The sequence below is a fragment of the Pan paniscus genome, chromosome 1 (genome assembly GCF_029289425.2).
Source record: "Pan paniscus chromosome 1, NHGRI_mPanPan1-v2.0_pri, whole genome shotgun sequence".
Taxonomy (NCBI): Eukaryota; Metazoa; Chordata; class Mammalia; order Primates; family Hominidae; genus Pan; species Pan paniscus.
The window spans coordinates 207,766,881-207,783,300 of NC_073249.2; the positions used below are offsets into that span (position 1 = coordinate 207,766,881).

Genomic DNA, 16,420 nt, shown 5'->3' on the forward strand with positions numbered 1-16,420 from the left:
GCCTGTCAGGGACAGCTCTATCAGAACAGACCGAGTCCAGCCCAGTGAGCCGTGATGTTCTCTCACTGCTCGGTCCCCCCTCTGCCATCTACAGCGACATAGGTTGGGTCTGTTCCCCTGGCAGACAGCAGACCTTCAGAGCCTGCCAGAATCTCTTGTGTCTCCCCTAGCACACACACATCCCTCCCCACCCACCACCGCCAGGCCTGGATAGCCCTAGTTCTTTCCCATTTCTTGGTGTCAGGGTGTTCAGACCTTTTAAGCAGATGAACGCTAACTCATTCAAGGCTTTTAAAACCCAGTGCCTTAGCAGGGTACAGGGTACAGTGGCACACACCTGTAGTTACAGCTGTGTGGGAGGATTGCAGGAGTTCCTGTCTAGCCTGGGCAACATAGCAAGACCTTGTCTCTTAAAAGAAAATTAAAAAAAAAAAAAAGTGCCCTAAACTGAATCCAGCCCTGCAGATGTAGCTGGGCCAGGACAGAACAGAGGGGAACCACTGCCTTCCCAAGCAAGCGATGGAAACTGGCAGCTGCAGTGTCTTCATCATGCGATGGGGTGGGAATGCTGCCCCTTATCTGGGCACAAGGAATAGTGTCATTTATGCACCTTAAAGTTGCACAAAAGCTTTCCTAGTAGCAACATCTCGTCCTTGTCAAACTTGAAATTATCTAAAAACCACAAGTCTCTTCATAGGAACTGTTTGCAAGTCAGCAGTTCCCCATTTTGTACTGCATGAAATGTACCCTTGAGCCTAAATATCTGGCTTGCATTTGCCCTGGTACATTTAACTGGCATGGTGAAGTAGGAAGAGCAAAGGCGTCGGAATCTAACAGTGCTGTATGATTCTTGCTTCTTTAAGCTTCGGTTTCCTTGGGTTTAAAACAGGGTTCCTAGGAAGCTGAGATGGAAAAAGGTGGCTGCCGCCTGGCTCCATTCCAAGTTGCTGCTCTCGTTCTGTAGCTAGCCCAGGTTTCCGGGTTCCATATTAACCCTGTGACCATCTCAACCCTTGACACTGTTGATAGGAAGCTGGTCATTGTCTCAGCTGGGCCTTTACTTAAGTCCTGGAGAAACAAGTTGACCAAGGGCAGGCAGAGACTGCTACAGGGGGCCACATAATGTATGCAGTGCACAAATGGTTCTATTTTTGGTGGGTCGGTGTTGCCAGCGAGCTGACCCTGACCAGGTGTGGAGGGGAGTGGGTGGGGGGCTGTGGAAATGTGGCCAGGTCCCTACCCCTATCGGCAGAGGCGCCATCCTGCCCTTCCTCTCAGCCACAGGTGCAGGATGGTAGATGGGAACTTGCCAGAAGGATGCGACCCTATTTAAGTAGTTGTGTTTTCTTCCAGCCCAGCATCCCCACCAAAACAGGAAAAGAAGTGCTCTCGTGCAGGGCTTGTTCACAGTGAGCCTGGCTGGCTCCTCATGATCTCTGAGTTTAAAATGTGCCAGCAGATGATTTTAACGATCCCATCAAAAATTGTTGTCTGGATCAGTTTCGAGCTAGCGTTTCCTTGCAGAGGTCATTCTTCCTTTTTTGACAAAAGTTGGGTCGGCCAGGTGCAGTGGCTCATACTTGTAATCCCAGCACTTTGGGAGGCCAAGGGAGGTGGATCACCTGAAGTCAGAAGTTCAAGACCAGCCTGGCCAACATGGCAAAACCCTGTCTCTACTAAAAATAAAATAAATAAATAAATAAAAAAAGCCAGACGTGGTGGTGGGCACCTGTAATCCCAGCTACTGGGGAGGCTGAGGCAGGAGAATCACTTGAACCCAGGAGGCAGAGGTTGCAGTGAGCCAAGATTGCACCATTGCACTCCAGCCTGGGTGACAAGAGCGAAACTCCGTCTCAAAAAAAAAAAAAAAAGACAAAAGTTGGGTCAGTGCTGCCGCCCCCAGTGTCAAGGATTGCAATCACAGGTCGGGTTTGCCCAACCCTGGAAGCCTGGTCGTTTAAAGTGGCTTGGTTCTCTCCTGCCCTCTGCTCACCCCCTCTTAACCAGGTTGGTTCCACCTTTCACAGCCTGAAAGTCAGTCTCCCTGATGAGGAGATGTAGAAATAGATGAGAAGCAACAGAGCCCGTACCCTCTGAGACAGTATCTCCCCCCAGACTCCACCCTGTTCTCCTGGTTCCAAAGAGAGGAACCCGCCTTTTGCTGGTTTTTCTTCTGTGGGCCTGGTCTCATTTTGAACTCTACCCTTTCTGATGCTGTTCTTTTCTTCCTCTTTCTTGATTATTTATTTCAGCTTCCCACATTTTATTTCAACAACATCAGTCATGGTAGCTGCGTATTCCTGTTTTCAGTGTAGTAACGTTGAGCATTTATGTTCCTAGCACTCTTCCAGGTACCCTGTGCGTTATAAGGCAGGCACATCTCTCCTGAAAGAATTTATATTCTTGTCAGGGAAATAAGGCTTCAGATCAGAAAAAATTCGGGGGAAAGTGCCGAATTCCTTCTACCCTAACCTGCCTCCATTTCCTCCCTCCTCCGAGTTGAGATGATTGGGTCAGAGCCAGTTCTTCCTGGGCTTGGGAAGAGGAGATGGGGCTTGAGTGCTGCTGCCCCCCTCATAACCTCAGAGTCTGTATTGAGACTCTCTTGCTCAAACTCCCCTCGCAGAGTAGAACGAACAGGCCCTGGTGCGAGGAAGGGTTTGACCCAGGCTCTGCCATTGCCATCTGCATGACTAGGGTGAGCCACTGAATCCCTCTGGCCCGAAGTCTCCGTCAGAGGTTGTCTGTCCCTCCCTGCGAGACTGCAGCAGATGGCACCCCAAAGCCACCATTTGGGAGCGCCACGGCGCAGCAGCAGCACAGAAGCTTCCCCTGCAGTGTCAGGCCCTGAACCTGGGGTGGATGGCCCAGCGTGGGCCTGCGCCTGCCAGTAGAGGCCTGAAGACAAACCGAGCGAGTCTTCTCCAGTTGACTCGGGTGAGCTGGTGCCTGCCAAGGGCTGCTGCTGTGGCACTGGGCATCTGCCTGCTCTACCATGGGCAGCAGCAAAATCTTCTCCCTTGGAAGTGGGGACTCTGGGCTTCTGCCCTCTGGGCTCTTTATGGTCTGAAACTGAAGTCGGTTTGTGCTTCAGTTCCCAGGCTGCAAAACTGGCCTTGTCATACCTGCAGCTGGCTCTGCGGTGGGAACAATAGGCTCTTTGCAGACCGTGGAGGTAGGGTGGGCTGTCTGCCGTTCTCAGAAAGCTCTGGCTTTCTCTGACTTGGAATGTTTCTGTCTTTTGCAGATGGAGAAGGATGAAACTGTGAGTGACTGCTCCCCACACATAGCCAACATCGGGCGCCTGGTAGAGGTGAGTGGCCTGGGCTCTGGCTAGCTCCTGCATTGACCCACAGCAGTGACACTGCAGCCCCGGAGCCGCTGTGCTGGCCTCCTTCTCTGCTGCTTTCTCTCAGCTCCACAGCAGCCGGCAGAGCGCTTCTTGGATTTTGCCCTGGCCTCATATTTTTGGAGCCTCTGATTTGGATGCCAGCAGGCTCCAGCTTCAGGGCCACCTCCTGCTCCACCCCCAGACCTGGGCTCCCAGAAGACTCTGCTCAGGCGCTGGCTCTGGGGCGCACTAGGTCTTGTCTCCCCTGATCGCCTGGGTGTGAACAGGGCCCTGCGCTGGGAGAGGAAGCAGATCCCAGGAATGCCAGTGGGCCCTGGTGTGGCTTCAGTTGCGGCTGCCTTGGCCCTCCTGTCACCACGTTGTTTAGGAAGGCAGGGAGGTGCTCTTGGGTTTCACAGAATTGTTCACAAAATTAGTGGGGAGCCCAAGGGGTGGTGATGTGGTTTAGAGCAGCTCCCAGGCATGGGCAGAGCTGGCCGCCAATCCCTGGGTACTGGCTTCCTCCCTGCCTGTGGACTGTGGACGGGAAGGCGCCGGGAGCACAGATGGCAGGTGGGGTCTTGGCAGCCTGGAGCTCGCTCACTGATGCCCCAGAGCAGGCATGTGCCACCCTCCAGTGGCCACACTGGGGACTGCAGGGCTGGCGGGTGGAGGGAGGGCGTGGGCCTCAGGGTTCCTGACCTTTTGCCACTGCGCTGACCGACCTCCCTTCCAGGACATGGAAAATAAAATCAGAAGTACGCTGAACGAGATCTACTTTGGAAAAACAAAGGATATCGTCAATGGGCTGAGGTAATGTACCAGAAAGCACAAGCTTTAGAAGCAGACAGAGGGATTTGAACCCTGGCTCTGCCAGTTACTAGCTGTGTGGTCTTGGGCCTCGGTGTCCTCATTGGTAGGCTGCAGTGCCCCTCTTCTGGGATGATCATTATGTTGATTTTGGAAAGTAAAGTCCTGATGTGTCATCTGCACTCTTCGTAGCAGCTGTCGGTCCCTACCTGCACCATTTGTTTCCTGGGGCACGTTCACCCTAACAGCCATTGGTGCCCTTGCCCCCCGGAGCCTCCTCAGCCCTGCAGTTTGTCAGTCCCCGCTCAAAAATCTCCCCACCCTCCAGCCTGGGCCTAGGGGAGCCATGACACCACATTCCGGGCAGCCCGGCCGCCTCTGGCTGGCCTGCTCTCCGAGACAGCAGAGGGCAACGTGCAGGCAGGGCCCTCAGCCCGGGCCTTCTCAGGCCCCCAGCCTCCCTGACGCCACATGCAGGCAGGGCCCTCAGCCTGGGCGTTCTCAGGGGGCCCCAGCCTCTCTAACGTCCTCTGCCAGGGCTCTGCTGCCAGTGACCAGTGTCCTGCACCATCCCTCCCACCTCGTGCCCTCAGCTCTGCAGTGTCAGCCCAAACAAAAGCCAGGGGCTCTCTGGACCCTCCAGGTCCATGGCGGACAGAGCAAGAGGCAGGCCTCTGACATGAGGCCAGAGCCCAGCTGGGGGCAGTAAACGGCTGTGGAGGGAGCACTGGCCTTGGAGTCAGGAGAGTCAGGAGGCCGGGATCTCCCCTAAGCTCTGTCATCCTGAGCTGCATGGCCTCTGGCACTCCTCGCAGAGGCCCTTGTCCAGTCGAGGAGGCACGGTCGGCTGAGATGATGAATCTAGAACACGCTCTGCAGTCCAGCAGCACCGTGTGAGTCAGGCTGTGCTATGCCTTTAGCGGCCAGCCCTCTCACCCACTGCCGTGGTGTAGCTCTCACAGCCCAGCCCAGAGGAGAGGCAGGCTGCAGTCCTGGGGCTGCCCCAGCGCGTGGACTGGGATGGGCGACAGATTTCAGTCACCTGCTTTACAGTTTTAAAACAGAGGAGGAGTCCTCTTTGGACCCTTGTCTTCTGATCTCCTGCCCACCTGGGGGAGGCTTGGTCTTCGTGACCTGTGACAGGGTTAGAGCCCAGTGGTCCCTGGCGTTAGGCCTGCCACCGGCAGCCACTGCCCGATACACCAAACACACTTTCCCGCCCAGCCAACCTGCACAGTCCCCAGGCAGTGGCTGGGAAGTGGGGGAGAGAAGCAGAAGAGCCTGCGGGTGGTGGTGGCGAGCCCCTGAATACCACGACCACCGCCAGCGTGGACCTCTGCAGCGGCGATACCACTCCACACCCCAGAGCCGCCACGGCATCCCCCCTTCCGCCTCGTGGGTCTCCCTGAATTTCCTCCTCAGCTGTGGCCCCCTGCGTTCCTGGCTTCTCGTCGTTCTCTTCCCTCCCACTCCACTCATCTTGAACACTCTCTGTAGATCTATTGATGCTATCCCTGACAACCAAAAGTTTAAGCAGTTGCAGAGGGAGCTCTCTCAAGTGCTGACCCAGCGCCAGATCTACATCCAGCCTGATAATTAAGCCGATCCAGGTACCCTGCCTGAGAGCCGCGAGACCCTCCCCACTAAAACAGGACTCACCAACCCGCCGAGACCCTGCCGGTCCGGCTGCTGCTCCGCGGCCATTTAAACCACCACTAACCCCCACGTGTGCTCCCGGCCGGTGCACAGCCACATTCCCGTGTAGCCTCGGCCCCGTGTAACACGGCACCTATCACGTGTGTGTGCTTTCCACTCTGGGTGGAGGCTGGGTGTGGGGAAGACGGCTGATTTTTTGGCTTTTGCTTCTGAAGAAGCCCAGGCCAAGGGATGGATGCTGCCTCTCCAGCAGCAGCCACTTGTGTGCACCGGCCTGACTGTCCCCAGGGCAGGGGTCTGCCTGTCGTCCACCCCCCCATGCTTCAGAGGAGCCTCTGATGCTGGTGCAGGGATCCCAGAAGCCAAATAAGCCCCCCCCCCCCCCCCCCGCTCAGCGGCACATTGGCTGTCCAGGGCTAGCTGGCTTGGAAGGGGTGACCTCACTCTCTGATCTCTGAGTCTCTGGGGTTGGAGGGCAGAGTCAGGGCTGGACTCCACCCTGGCCGGCCCAGATGCTCTGCTGGAGCTGCCTGGACGCCCAGTGCCGACTCGGCCACAACCAGCATAACCTTCCGCCCCTAACGAGCTGCAGCTGTTCCTTTAAACAGGTTACGCTAATGGAAAGGAAAATAGTCTTGCTTGTTGGTAATGGCCAAGAACCATGACTTGAGCTTGTGACAGATCCAGATGTAGGGAAGGAGGCAGCATCCCTGGAGAGCAGGAGGGCAACTTGTTTGTAAAAAGAAGGCGTTTGGAACCCTGCCAGCTGGGGCTGCAGAGCCCAGGTCCAGGGGCTCCGCACTGAAGGCCCACCCCAGAAGGGGTGCAGCAGACTTTCCAAGGTGGAGGTGGGGTCAGGCACTTAGAAAACCAGGTGGAGCTGCTTTTCCTTGGCCGTGGGACTTAAGTGCACCAGTCTGGTCTGTGTGTGCCAACTTAAGGCCCACGACTCGGGTCAGCCTCACAGTGTGGTCATCAGGCATTTCCATCATGGCATTGAGAAAAAACCCTTTTTAAGATACACCGTGATGGTGCAGTTCCCTGGCCGCCCACTGGGGGCGTCCTGGCGTAGAAACCCTGGCAGCCAGGTCTGCTCAAGATGACTCCTCCCTCCCACAGAGTCGAGCACTGTCTCCAAGCGCTGATTCGAGGTTGCTTGGCCGTGACCTTCCCAAGCATTGTCCCTTAAATAAGCCCCCTGCTCCTTCCGCCTTCCACCATTTCACTTCTAACTTCCTGTGTCTAACTTGATTCTGGCTCTGGAACTTTCTCCTTCGTGTGATCCAGCCAAGACCTGGCGGGCTTGGCTCTTCCTTCCCAGAAGAGCCAGTGACCACCCAGGCTAGAGGTCCTGTGCGCTGCTGCTTTGCCCGCCGCATCTCCCGCTGGCCATGTTGACCTCCCGCTGTGAGCTTGGCAAGAAGCCCCTGGGGAATCGGCTGAGATTTGGAGCCTGGGGGCCGTGGGGGCTGATGCCTTTGGCCGCCACAGAGCCAGGGACAGTCCTGGGAAGATACTCAGAAACGTGTATTTCCCCAGCATGAACCAAATGTCTGCGTTTCTCCTGGGAGTTTTTTCAGTTGTATGCAGCTTGCTTCCAGGTCTTGTCTTATGGCACCTGCTGAGTATTTTGAGGGCTCTTCCTGTGACTTGTAGGGATTTGGTAGCCAGAACTCAGTCTGGGTGCTGTTGCTTCTCCTGGGCCCTGCTTCACTTCCATTTGCCCATTTTTGCTTCTGGGGATTGATTTTTCTGATTCTTCCTTCCCATGGCTGGTGTGAATCAAACGTGAGAGTCCGGCTGAGTGCACTCTCCGTAGCACTCTTGTTGAGCAGCCCTCTACCCACTCTTTCCACTGCTTCTAAACTGTTATAAAACCTACATTTAGGAAGTCTTTGCCTAACCAATATGTTGGGTAAATTTGACAAAATGATTAAAGAAGTGCTAGGGGGGCATTCCTCTGAGCCTCAGTTTCCTCATCTGTAAATTGGGTTGATAGCTTTGTTCTTTTTTAAGCCTTGACTTCACTTTTTGTTGTTGTCGTTGTAGAGATGGGGTCTCACTATGTTGCCCAGGCTGGTCTCGAACTCCTGACCTTAAATGATCCTCCCGCCTTGGCCTCCCAAAGTGCTGGGATTACAGGCTTGAGCCACCACATCCGGCCGGGTTGATAGTTGAGACTTCCCCAGGATGCCTGTGAGAATTAAATGAGATAATATATGTGAAAGGCGTTTTGTAAACTGTGAAATCTCCATAAGCCTTCATTGTTTCTGGCTTTGTTGATGAGCGTCCCCACACATACGTGAATGCGGTCGCTCTGAACGTTTCCCCACAAATCCAGAATTTGACAGCAGGGATCCCAGGGGCACTTGGCTGTCCTGTGCTGCCCTTTGCAATCCAGGCTGAGGGGTTTTCTGGGCCAAGTTAACAGCGGATGGTGCCTCACAGCAGAGGCCTGAAAGCACCTGCTGCGTGGGCCATGAACACAGTGTGCTCAGACACGCGGAGACACTGGTTCTTACCCACTCCCAAGGGTGGGATAATGCTGCACCTTGCACTCCTGGGGTGAGGAATGAGGCTGTTCTGCTGGGCAGGGCCTGGGCAAGGGGGAAGCTTTTATAGAGGAACCCGCATGGCCCCGGAGTCCTCCCCTCTTAGCCCCTGGCCTGAGTCCCCAGCCAGCAACCCAGGGTAGCTGTTCTGAAGCAGAGGGGCTTTGTTCCATTGTGTTTGGAAGCCCAGAAGCCACCTTGTGGCTTAGGGTGACATAGGGGCCTACACACAGAGGAGTGAACTTAGGGTTCTAGGGACTATGGCCGGGTCACCGGTGGCCAGGGGCAGAGATGAGCACCTGTCCATGTAAGCCATATGCCACCCCCACAGGGCCTGGCAAGGTGCAGAGGGTGCAGGTCTCGGCCATGTGCCCCTTTGCCCCTTTCTGAGAGGGGCAGATGCCCAGCCCAGTGACCCAGAGCCTCACCCCAGGAGGCGGGTCCATGCGGCAAATCAGCCAGGCACTGGCATGGTGGCCCCCAGGCCTCCACCGCCTCACCAGTCCCTATTCAATCTGCTGATAACGCCTTTCCTCCCTTGCAGGTCTGTGCAGACTTTTGCAGACAAATCAAAACAAGAAGCTCTGAAGAATGACCTGGTGGAGGCTTTGAAGAGAAAGCAGCAATGCTAAACCTCTGCTTCATGCTAACCAGACACGCCGTGCACTCGTTAGATTCCTTTCTTAGAAAACTCGTTTTCTGCTCCCTTCCCTCGTCCCTTCCCTCCCCGACAGGTCACATAACAGCTGCATCATTGACCGCACAGCACCATCTCTCCCTGAGAATAAAGCCGATAGCCACCCTCCTCCGGCTCCGAACCTGCTTCCGCCACACCTCGCTCTCAGTTCTCTCCACATTTCCATAGAGACCGTGTGGTTTTTGTTCACCCGGGCCCCCCGTCTTCCTCGCTGTCCCCCCATTTATAGGCATAAAATCCACTGTCTGCCAGCCTCCCTTCCCTCCCACCTTTTTGTTACATTGGTGTAAAAAATGTAAAACAAAAAAATTTTATGAACTAACTGTGGTGTGTGAAAGAGAAGAAAAACTGGAAATCTTATTCCGTGTGTGTTTGGGAGTTGCTTGGGGTTGGGGGTCGTGGGGACAGGGGACAGCTCTGGGAGCAGAGGTGGCCCTCGGTGCCGTCCTGCGCAGACTCGCCCGTCCCACGGAGGCCGCGGGGTGGGGGCTGGGGGGGGCCGCCGACCGTTCCGCTCTTCCGGCCAGGTGCTTTTCTGTCAATTTCTATGGAATGCAAAAGGAGGTTTTTGTTTTATTTTGTTTTTTTGTAAAGCTTAAGAAAAAAATCTACATCTTATACTTGAGCCTCCATACTTAAAAAAAGAAAAGAAAAGAAAAAAAAATCAATAAAAAGAAACTGGGACGCAGTTAGCGCTGGCCTTCTGTGTTCCTTCTCGCCGGCCTCACTTTCCGAGCGCGTGTGGCCGTGCCGTGGCCGTGCGCTGGCTCCAAGCTGGGACGTGTGTGGGCCCCGCTCACGGCAGCAAGGAAGTGTCCGGTCCCCAGCCCCGCCGCCCTAAAAACATACCAGGTATGTGATGAGGTGCAGAGTCCCTGTCCCTTTCCGCTCTCCGCCGTTGGAGGGCAGAAGCACCAGCAAACACTGTTCTGGGGCCGCCACACGCACCTCCCGCCGCCTTCCCACTGTGCCTAGTACAAATGTGAGGCAGCCGAGGCTCAGTTGCAGTAACTCAGCCAAGGCTGCACAGAGCCACAGAGTCTGCCTTCTACCCTCCAAAATGCCCCAGGGAAGATCTGAAGCAGATCTCAAAGTCCCTGCCGAGACCATCCCCCCATCTGTCCGTGGCCAATCAGCGGGCTCCACAACCTGGCCAGCCCATCTGTTTGAGGTCCCTGGGTCTGATGCAGCATCTTTTTTTTTTTTTTTTCTGAGACGGAGTTTCACTCTTGTTGCCCAGGCTGGAGTGCAATGGCATGATCTTGGCTCACCGTAACCTCCGCCTCCCACATTCAAGCAATTGTCCTGCCTCAGCCTCCTCAGTAGCTGGCATTACAGGCATGTGCCACCATGCCCAGCTAACGTATTTTTAGTAGAGACGGGGTTTCTCCTTGTGTGTCAGGCTGGTCTCGAGCTCCTGATCTCAGGTGACCCTCCCGCCTCGGCCTCCCAATGTGCTGGGATTACAGGCGTGAGCCACCGCACCCGGCCGATGCAGTATCTTTATGGAGTGCAAGTGCCGTGGCATACAGACAGCAGAGAAGCCCCTGCCCCGAGTTCCTAGTGCCAGGTGGAGAACGCAGGCACACTCCAGCCGTGAGCCGTGAGGGGATGCACCCAGCGAGCCGTTCCCCATGGGCACACGGGTGCTGCAGCCTCCCGGGGTCATGTTGGCAAGGTGCCTGGCACACAGAAGGGCCCAGCGAGCCGTTCCCCATGGGCACATGGGTGCTGCAGCCTCCCGGGGTCATGTTGGCAAGGTGCCTGGCACACACAAGGGGCTGGAAAAACAAATGTTTTGCTTTTCATTTTCTTTCATGGTAAAGTTTTATCCAGGATCATCAAGGTAGGTACAGGGGCCACTGCAGTGGGGTCTTGTGGATGGGGAGAGAGATTGGGCTCAACTCTGAGTGCAGCAGCACGGGCAGGTGGGGATTAGAGCCAAGGAGCAGAGGGGAGCAGTGGGTGGAAAATGACTCAGAGGAAACCTCAGGGGTCAGGGGCCTTCTGGCCAAACACACCTAACAGGATTCTTGCTGAAGACAGGCCAGGGTGACCAGACATCACCTGGGGCCGGGGGTGGAGGATGAGGCCAGGTGTGGTGGCTTACGCCTACGATCCCAGCACTTTAGGAGACCAAGTTGGGAGGATGGCTTGAGCCCAGGGCTTTGAGACTAGCCTGGTTAACATAGACCCCATCTCTACAAGAAATACAAACCAGGCGTGGTGGTGTGCACCTGTCGTCCCAGCTACTTGGGAGGCTGATTTGGGAGGATCACTTGAGCCTGGGAGATTGAGGCTGCAGTGAGCCGAGATCATACCACTGTACTCCAGCCTAGGAGACAGTGAGATCCTGTCTCAAAAAAAGAAAAAAAATATCAAGGATGGCCGTTTTTGTAAAATTGACTTAGCAAGGGATTGCTGAAACTGGGTTTTACAAGGGCACACAGGTGGGCCTAGGGGAAGGTTCAGGAGCCTGACTAAAGTTTGGCCAAGCAAATAATCTTTGGCAGTTGTCACTTCAAGAAGAAACTGGACAAATGGAAAATGCCTTTCCTTGGACACATGAGAGGAACTGAGGTCGCAAGGGAAAAACAGCCACCCCTGAAGTCAGTGAGACAGGCACACCTGGAACGTCACAGCAGAGGCCTGCTGTCCTGCAGCAGAGGCTGCTAGGCTGGGAGCTGTTGTGCACGCCAGTGGTAATTCCACAGAACTGCGGAGGTGGAGTGGACTCTGACTCACCTGAGAGTCACCCCTGGAGGCTCAGGCCCGCTCTCCTCTCAGGGGATTTCCCTTCAGGAAACCCACCAGTTGCTCCTTGAGCTGTCACTTTCATCAGCCGTACAATCCTGGAACCAAAAATAATGCTTGAAACCCAGAAATTGTGACTGTGATGTATGCCAGGCCTGATCTTGCTCTGCTATCTAGAATCTTCCACAGGGACCCTCACTACTAGTTGGGTTTTTTTTGTTTGTTTTTGTAGAGACGGGCCCTCACCCTGTTGCCCAGGCTGGTCTCAAACTCCTGGCTTCAAGCGATCCCCCCACCTCGGTCTCCCAAAGTGCTAGAATTACAGGTGTAAGCCACCACGCCCAGCCCTCATTGCTAGTGTTGTTTTGTTTTGTTTTGTTTTGTTCTATGATGGAGTCTTGCTCTGTCACCCAGGCTGGACTGCAGTGGCGTGATCTTGGCCCACTGCAACCTCCACTTCCCAGGTTCAAGCGATTCTCCTGCCCCAGCCTCTCAAGTAGCTGGGACTACAGGTGCCCGCCACCACGCCCAGCTAATTTTTGTATTTTTAGTAGAGGCCGGGTTTTGCCATGTTGGCCAGACTGGTCTCGAACTCCTGAATTCAAGCGATCCCTCCCCCAACTTGGCCTCCCAAAGTACTGGAATTACGGGTGTGAGCCACCGCACACAGCCCTCACTGCTAGTGTTTTAATGCTAAACTCAGCTGGTGAGATTGGGGACAGTGGGCCTCGAGGATGTGTTTGGCGACCCTCTCCCACTTCCCAGCCATGCCTTTCCCTGCTCGTTCCTTGGCTGCCTGGTGAGGAAAGCTCTGGGGTCCAGCAGGGCACCTCGCGCATACCTAAGAAGAGAACGAAGGCGTATGGGAGCCCCTGGGGTTCATGGGCTGCAGGCTACAGACTCCTGGGGTTTGGCAGCAGCAGAGATGTCCCCCACCCCAAGGGCTCACTAGATGCTTCCTGGAGGTCCCCTTGGTGCCAACTAACAGAAGGGGAGGCAGCCTTGGTGAGGGTCTCTCCAGGGCTGAGGGCTTAAGTGGGTAATCCAGGGGGTCCCTGTCTCTCTGAAGCCCTTTCATTCCTCCCTTGCTTGGCCTTAACAAATCAGCCTCCGGAGTCTGTTGTTGTTGTTGTTGTCCAGAGCCGTTTTTTGTTGTTGTTGTTTGTTTGAGGCAGAGTCTTGCTCTGTCGCCCAGGCTGGAGTGCAGAGGTGCAATCTCGGCTCACTGCAACCTCTGCCTTCCGGGTTCAAGCGATTCTTCTGCCTCAGCCTCCCAAGTAGCTAGGACTACAGGCATGCGCCACCACTCCTGACTAATTTCTGTATTTTTAGTAGAGACAGTGTTTCACCATATTGGCCAGGCTGGTCTCAAACTTCTGACCTCGTGATCCGCCCGCCTCAGCCTCCCAAAGTGCTGGGACTATAGGTGTGAGCCACCATGCCTGGCCTTTTCTTTTGAGACAGGGTCTCGCTCTGTTGCTCAGGCTGGAGTGCAGTGGTCTTACTGCAGCCTTGAACTCCCGAGCTCAAGCCCTCCTCCCGCCTTGGCCTCCCAAAGTGCTGGGATTGCAGGTGTGAGCCACTGCACCCAGACTGAAGCCTTTCCTGAGGTTCTCCTGGGGCCCCAGGTTCAAGACTCCTAGTCTCCCAAGATTTTCTCCTGCATTCAGATTACTTTCTAGGTAACTGCTTTGCGGCAGGCCCTGGGCTAGTTGCACCCAAGGGTGTGGCACTCGCTCAGCAGGTGGGGTGATGTAGGCATTGTGGATTTTGCTAGGTGGGACAGCTCCTCTTTTTCTGGTGCCAAACCACCTCCATGCCACCTGGGCACAGTGCACTCAGGACACTCCCTCCTCCCCTGTGCATGACCCACACTGGGACAATGAAGACGTTCTCTCTTGGCCAGGTGCGGTAGCTTACGCCTGGAATCCCAGCACTTTGGGAGGCCAAGGCAGGCAGATCACTTGAGCCCAGGAGTTCGAGACCAGCCTGGGCAACATAGCAAAACCCCATCTCTACTAAAAATACAAAAATTGGCCAGGTGTGGTGGTGCACCCTGTGATCCCAGCTACTCGAGAGGCTGAGGCACGAGAATCACTTGAACCCGGGAGGCGGAGGTTGCAGTGAGCCATGATTGTGCCACTGCACTCTAGCCTGGGGAACACGTCACGGCTGTCTCAAAAAAAGAAAAAAAAAAAGTACGCCTCATTTCAAATACTATAAGTTAAATCCTGTAAATTAAATATCATGTAAGTTAAATATAAGATAAAACATTTCAATTTATATTTTTCTCAATATAATGTTGCAAGATGTCATTATATTCTCATTAACCATAACTTCCCATCCAAATCTTAATGGCACATTTGATATTTTTTCAAATGGCTTTTGAGATATAATTCACATACCACACAATTCATGTATCTAAAGTATACAATTCTGTAGTTCTGTGGTTGTTGGTTACATCCACCAGACTGAGGGCTCCCTGAGGGTTGGTGCCTCAGCTTTCCCTTCACTTACTCATTCACCAAACATTGAGCACCTACTGAGTACTGGGGTTATGATGGCCAACAGGAGAGACAGTCTCTGCCTACTGTTTGGTGGGGGTGGAGTACTTAGTAACCGTCGTCATTATTGAGTGCTTACCTGTGCTGGGCACAGTGCTGCTACTGGGTGACTATGTCCCCAGGGCTGTCCCAGGCTGGGGGCCTGGAGCAGTAGCTATCAGTTGAACTGAGTTAATCCACAGTGGAAGGTAACCCACTCCCTGCCCTAGGGCCAATGCTAAGCAGATCCAGGTTTTCCTGTGTTTTGTTTTGTTTTGTTTGAGACAAGGTCTCAACAAAACAGTGGTGCTGTCTCGACTCACTGCAGCCTTGACCTCCAGGGCCCAAGCAATCCTCCCACCTTAACCTCCCAGGTAGCTGGGTCTACAGGTGCACACCACCACGTTGCCCAGGCTGGTCTTGAACTCAGCTTACGCAATCCACCTGCCTCAGCCTCCCAAAGTGTTGGGATTCCAGGCATGAGTCGCCTCACCTTGCCAGTGGATCAGTTTAAAGCTTTACCATCTGGGGTAGTTGAGGCTCTGCACCTGGCTGTCACCTGGCACCTCTGGGGTCCCGTCATTCAGCTCCAATGAAAGCCAAGTCACACAGACAGAAAGGGTGGAGAGTGGTGAAGGCTGTGGCTTTCTCCCCTTCCTCAGCTTCAGGAATGGAAGGCCATGTCGTCTTGGCTGTGGCTTCAAAACCCTGGAATCCCAGCAAATTTGGGAGGCCGAGGTGGGAGGATCACTTGAGCTTAGGAGTTTGAGAACAGCCTGCTGGGCAACATGGCGAAACCCCATCTCTACCAAAAATACAAAAATTAGCCGGGCGTGGTAGCACTCAAGTGGGAGGATCACTTGAGCCCAGGAGGTGGAGGCTGCAGTAAGCCAAGATCGTACCACTGCACTCCAGCCTGGGTGACGGAGTGACTCTGTCTCAAAACAAAAACAAAAAACCAGGTTTGATAACCAATGGGACCTTGGGGCTGAGAGAGCCAGGGAGGGCGCGGGGTCCAGTGCTCGGCACAGGGCTGCCAGGACCATCCCTTCTGCTTTGCTGGAGAATGCCACCAGCTAAGCAACCAGCTTTTCTGTCCCATCCCATCCCTGGAACCTGAGGAAGCGAAGCAGCGTGTGTGCACAGCACTGGGCCAGGCACTGTGCATGTCACTTCCCCATACAGTGTCTCGTTCAACAGGTAAAACAGAACCTGCCAAGGCGGGGACCTCTGGGGGTGCCTGGCCCAACCTCATGCTCCATGTGGGCGTCCTAAGGGAGCCAGCCCTTCCTGGACAAGGGCAACTGGTAAGCGTGGTTCCATTTCCTTGACCACACCAAACTGTCCACACTTTTCCCTTCAGGCCACACCTGGAGACGAGCATCCTGCCATCCCATGACCTCAGGAAGGAGCAGGAGGTGTAAGCCAGGGAGAAAGGGAAGCTACCTGCGGAGGCGTTTAACTTGGTAACATGTTTGCCCACCATCAGCAAACATGGCCCCATCAGTATGGCAGAATCCCATCGATGAGATTCGCCTTTATTGTAATTTTTTAAATTTTTGTAGAGATGGGGTTTTGCTATGTTGCCCAAGTTGGTCTTGAACTCCTTGGCTCAAGTGATCCTCCTGCCTCAGCCTCCCAAAGTGCTGGGAATACAGGCGTGAACCACTGCACCCGGCCTTGGCCCTTCTCTTTGTGAGGAACCTGGGGGAGGTTCCAGGCATTGGTAAGCCCCCTGATGACAAGCAAATATAGCCATTGTTTATTTACCAGGCACTTACTGTGTGCCAGGTGCCGGGACACGAGCCTCCGTGCTCATCTTGATCACAGCTATGTTCTGAGGCAGACAGTGTAATTGGTCTCATGGGATGAAGAAACGGCTTCGGATGTCTGCTTAAGTCACAAGGCTCACAGTGGCTGGGGCACACTTGGAGCTCAGTGTGCAGGACACAAAGTCTGTGCTCCCCGCCACCTGCCTCCAGCATCTGAATGTCACCAGCTCCTTCAACAGGGCTCCAGGGACCCAGGCCACGAAGTTCTTCCAGCCCCAACAGTTTGAATCCTCCTTGGGGCACTG

The 16,420-nt window shown here is 54.6% G+C and overlaps 1 protein-coding gene across 2 annotated transcripts in view; it reads left to right on the forward strand.

Annotated features, from left to right (window-relative positions):
• Positions 1–9,734, forward strand: part of CAPZB (capping actin protein of muscle Z-line subunit beta) — a 146,623-nt gene extending 136,889 nt beyond the window's left edge. The window contains exons 7-10 of one of the 2 annotated variants that reach the window (XM_034956949.4): positions 3,248–3,313; positions 4,068–4,144; positions 5,639–5,751; positions 8,894–9,734. In XM_034956949.4, the coding sequence (XP_034812840.1) occupies positions 3,248–3,313; positions 4,068–4,144; positions 5,639–5,741 (246 nt within the window). In that variant the 3' untranslated portion in view covers positions 5,742–5,751; positions 8,894–9,734. The remainder of the gene's footprint in view (positions 1–3,247; positions 3,314–4,067; positions 4,145–5,638; positions 5,752–8,893) is intronic. The other variant, XM_034956957.4, reaches the window with a different exon arrangement.
• The last annotated feature ends 6,686 nt before the right edge of the window (positions 9,735–16,420 follow it).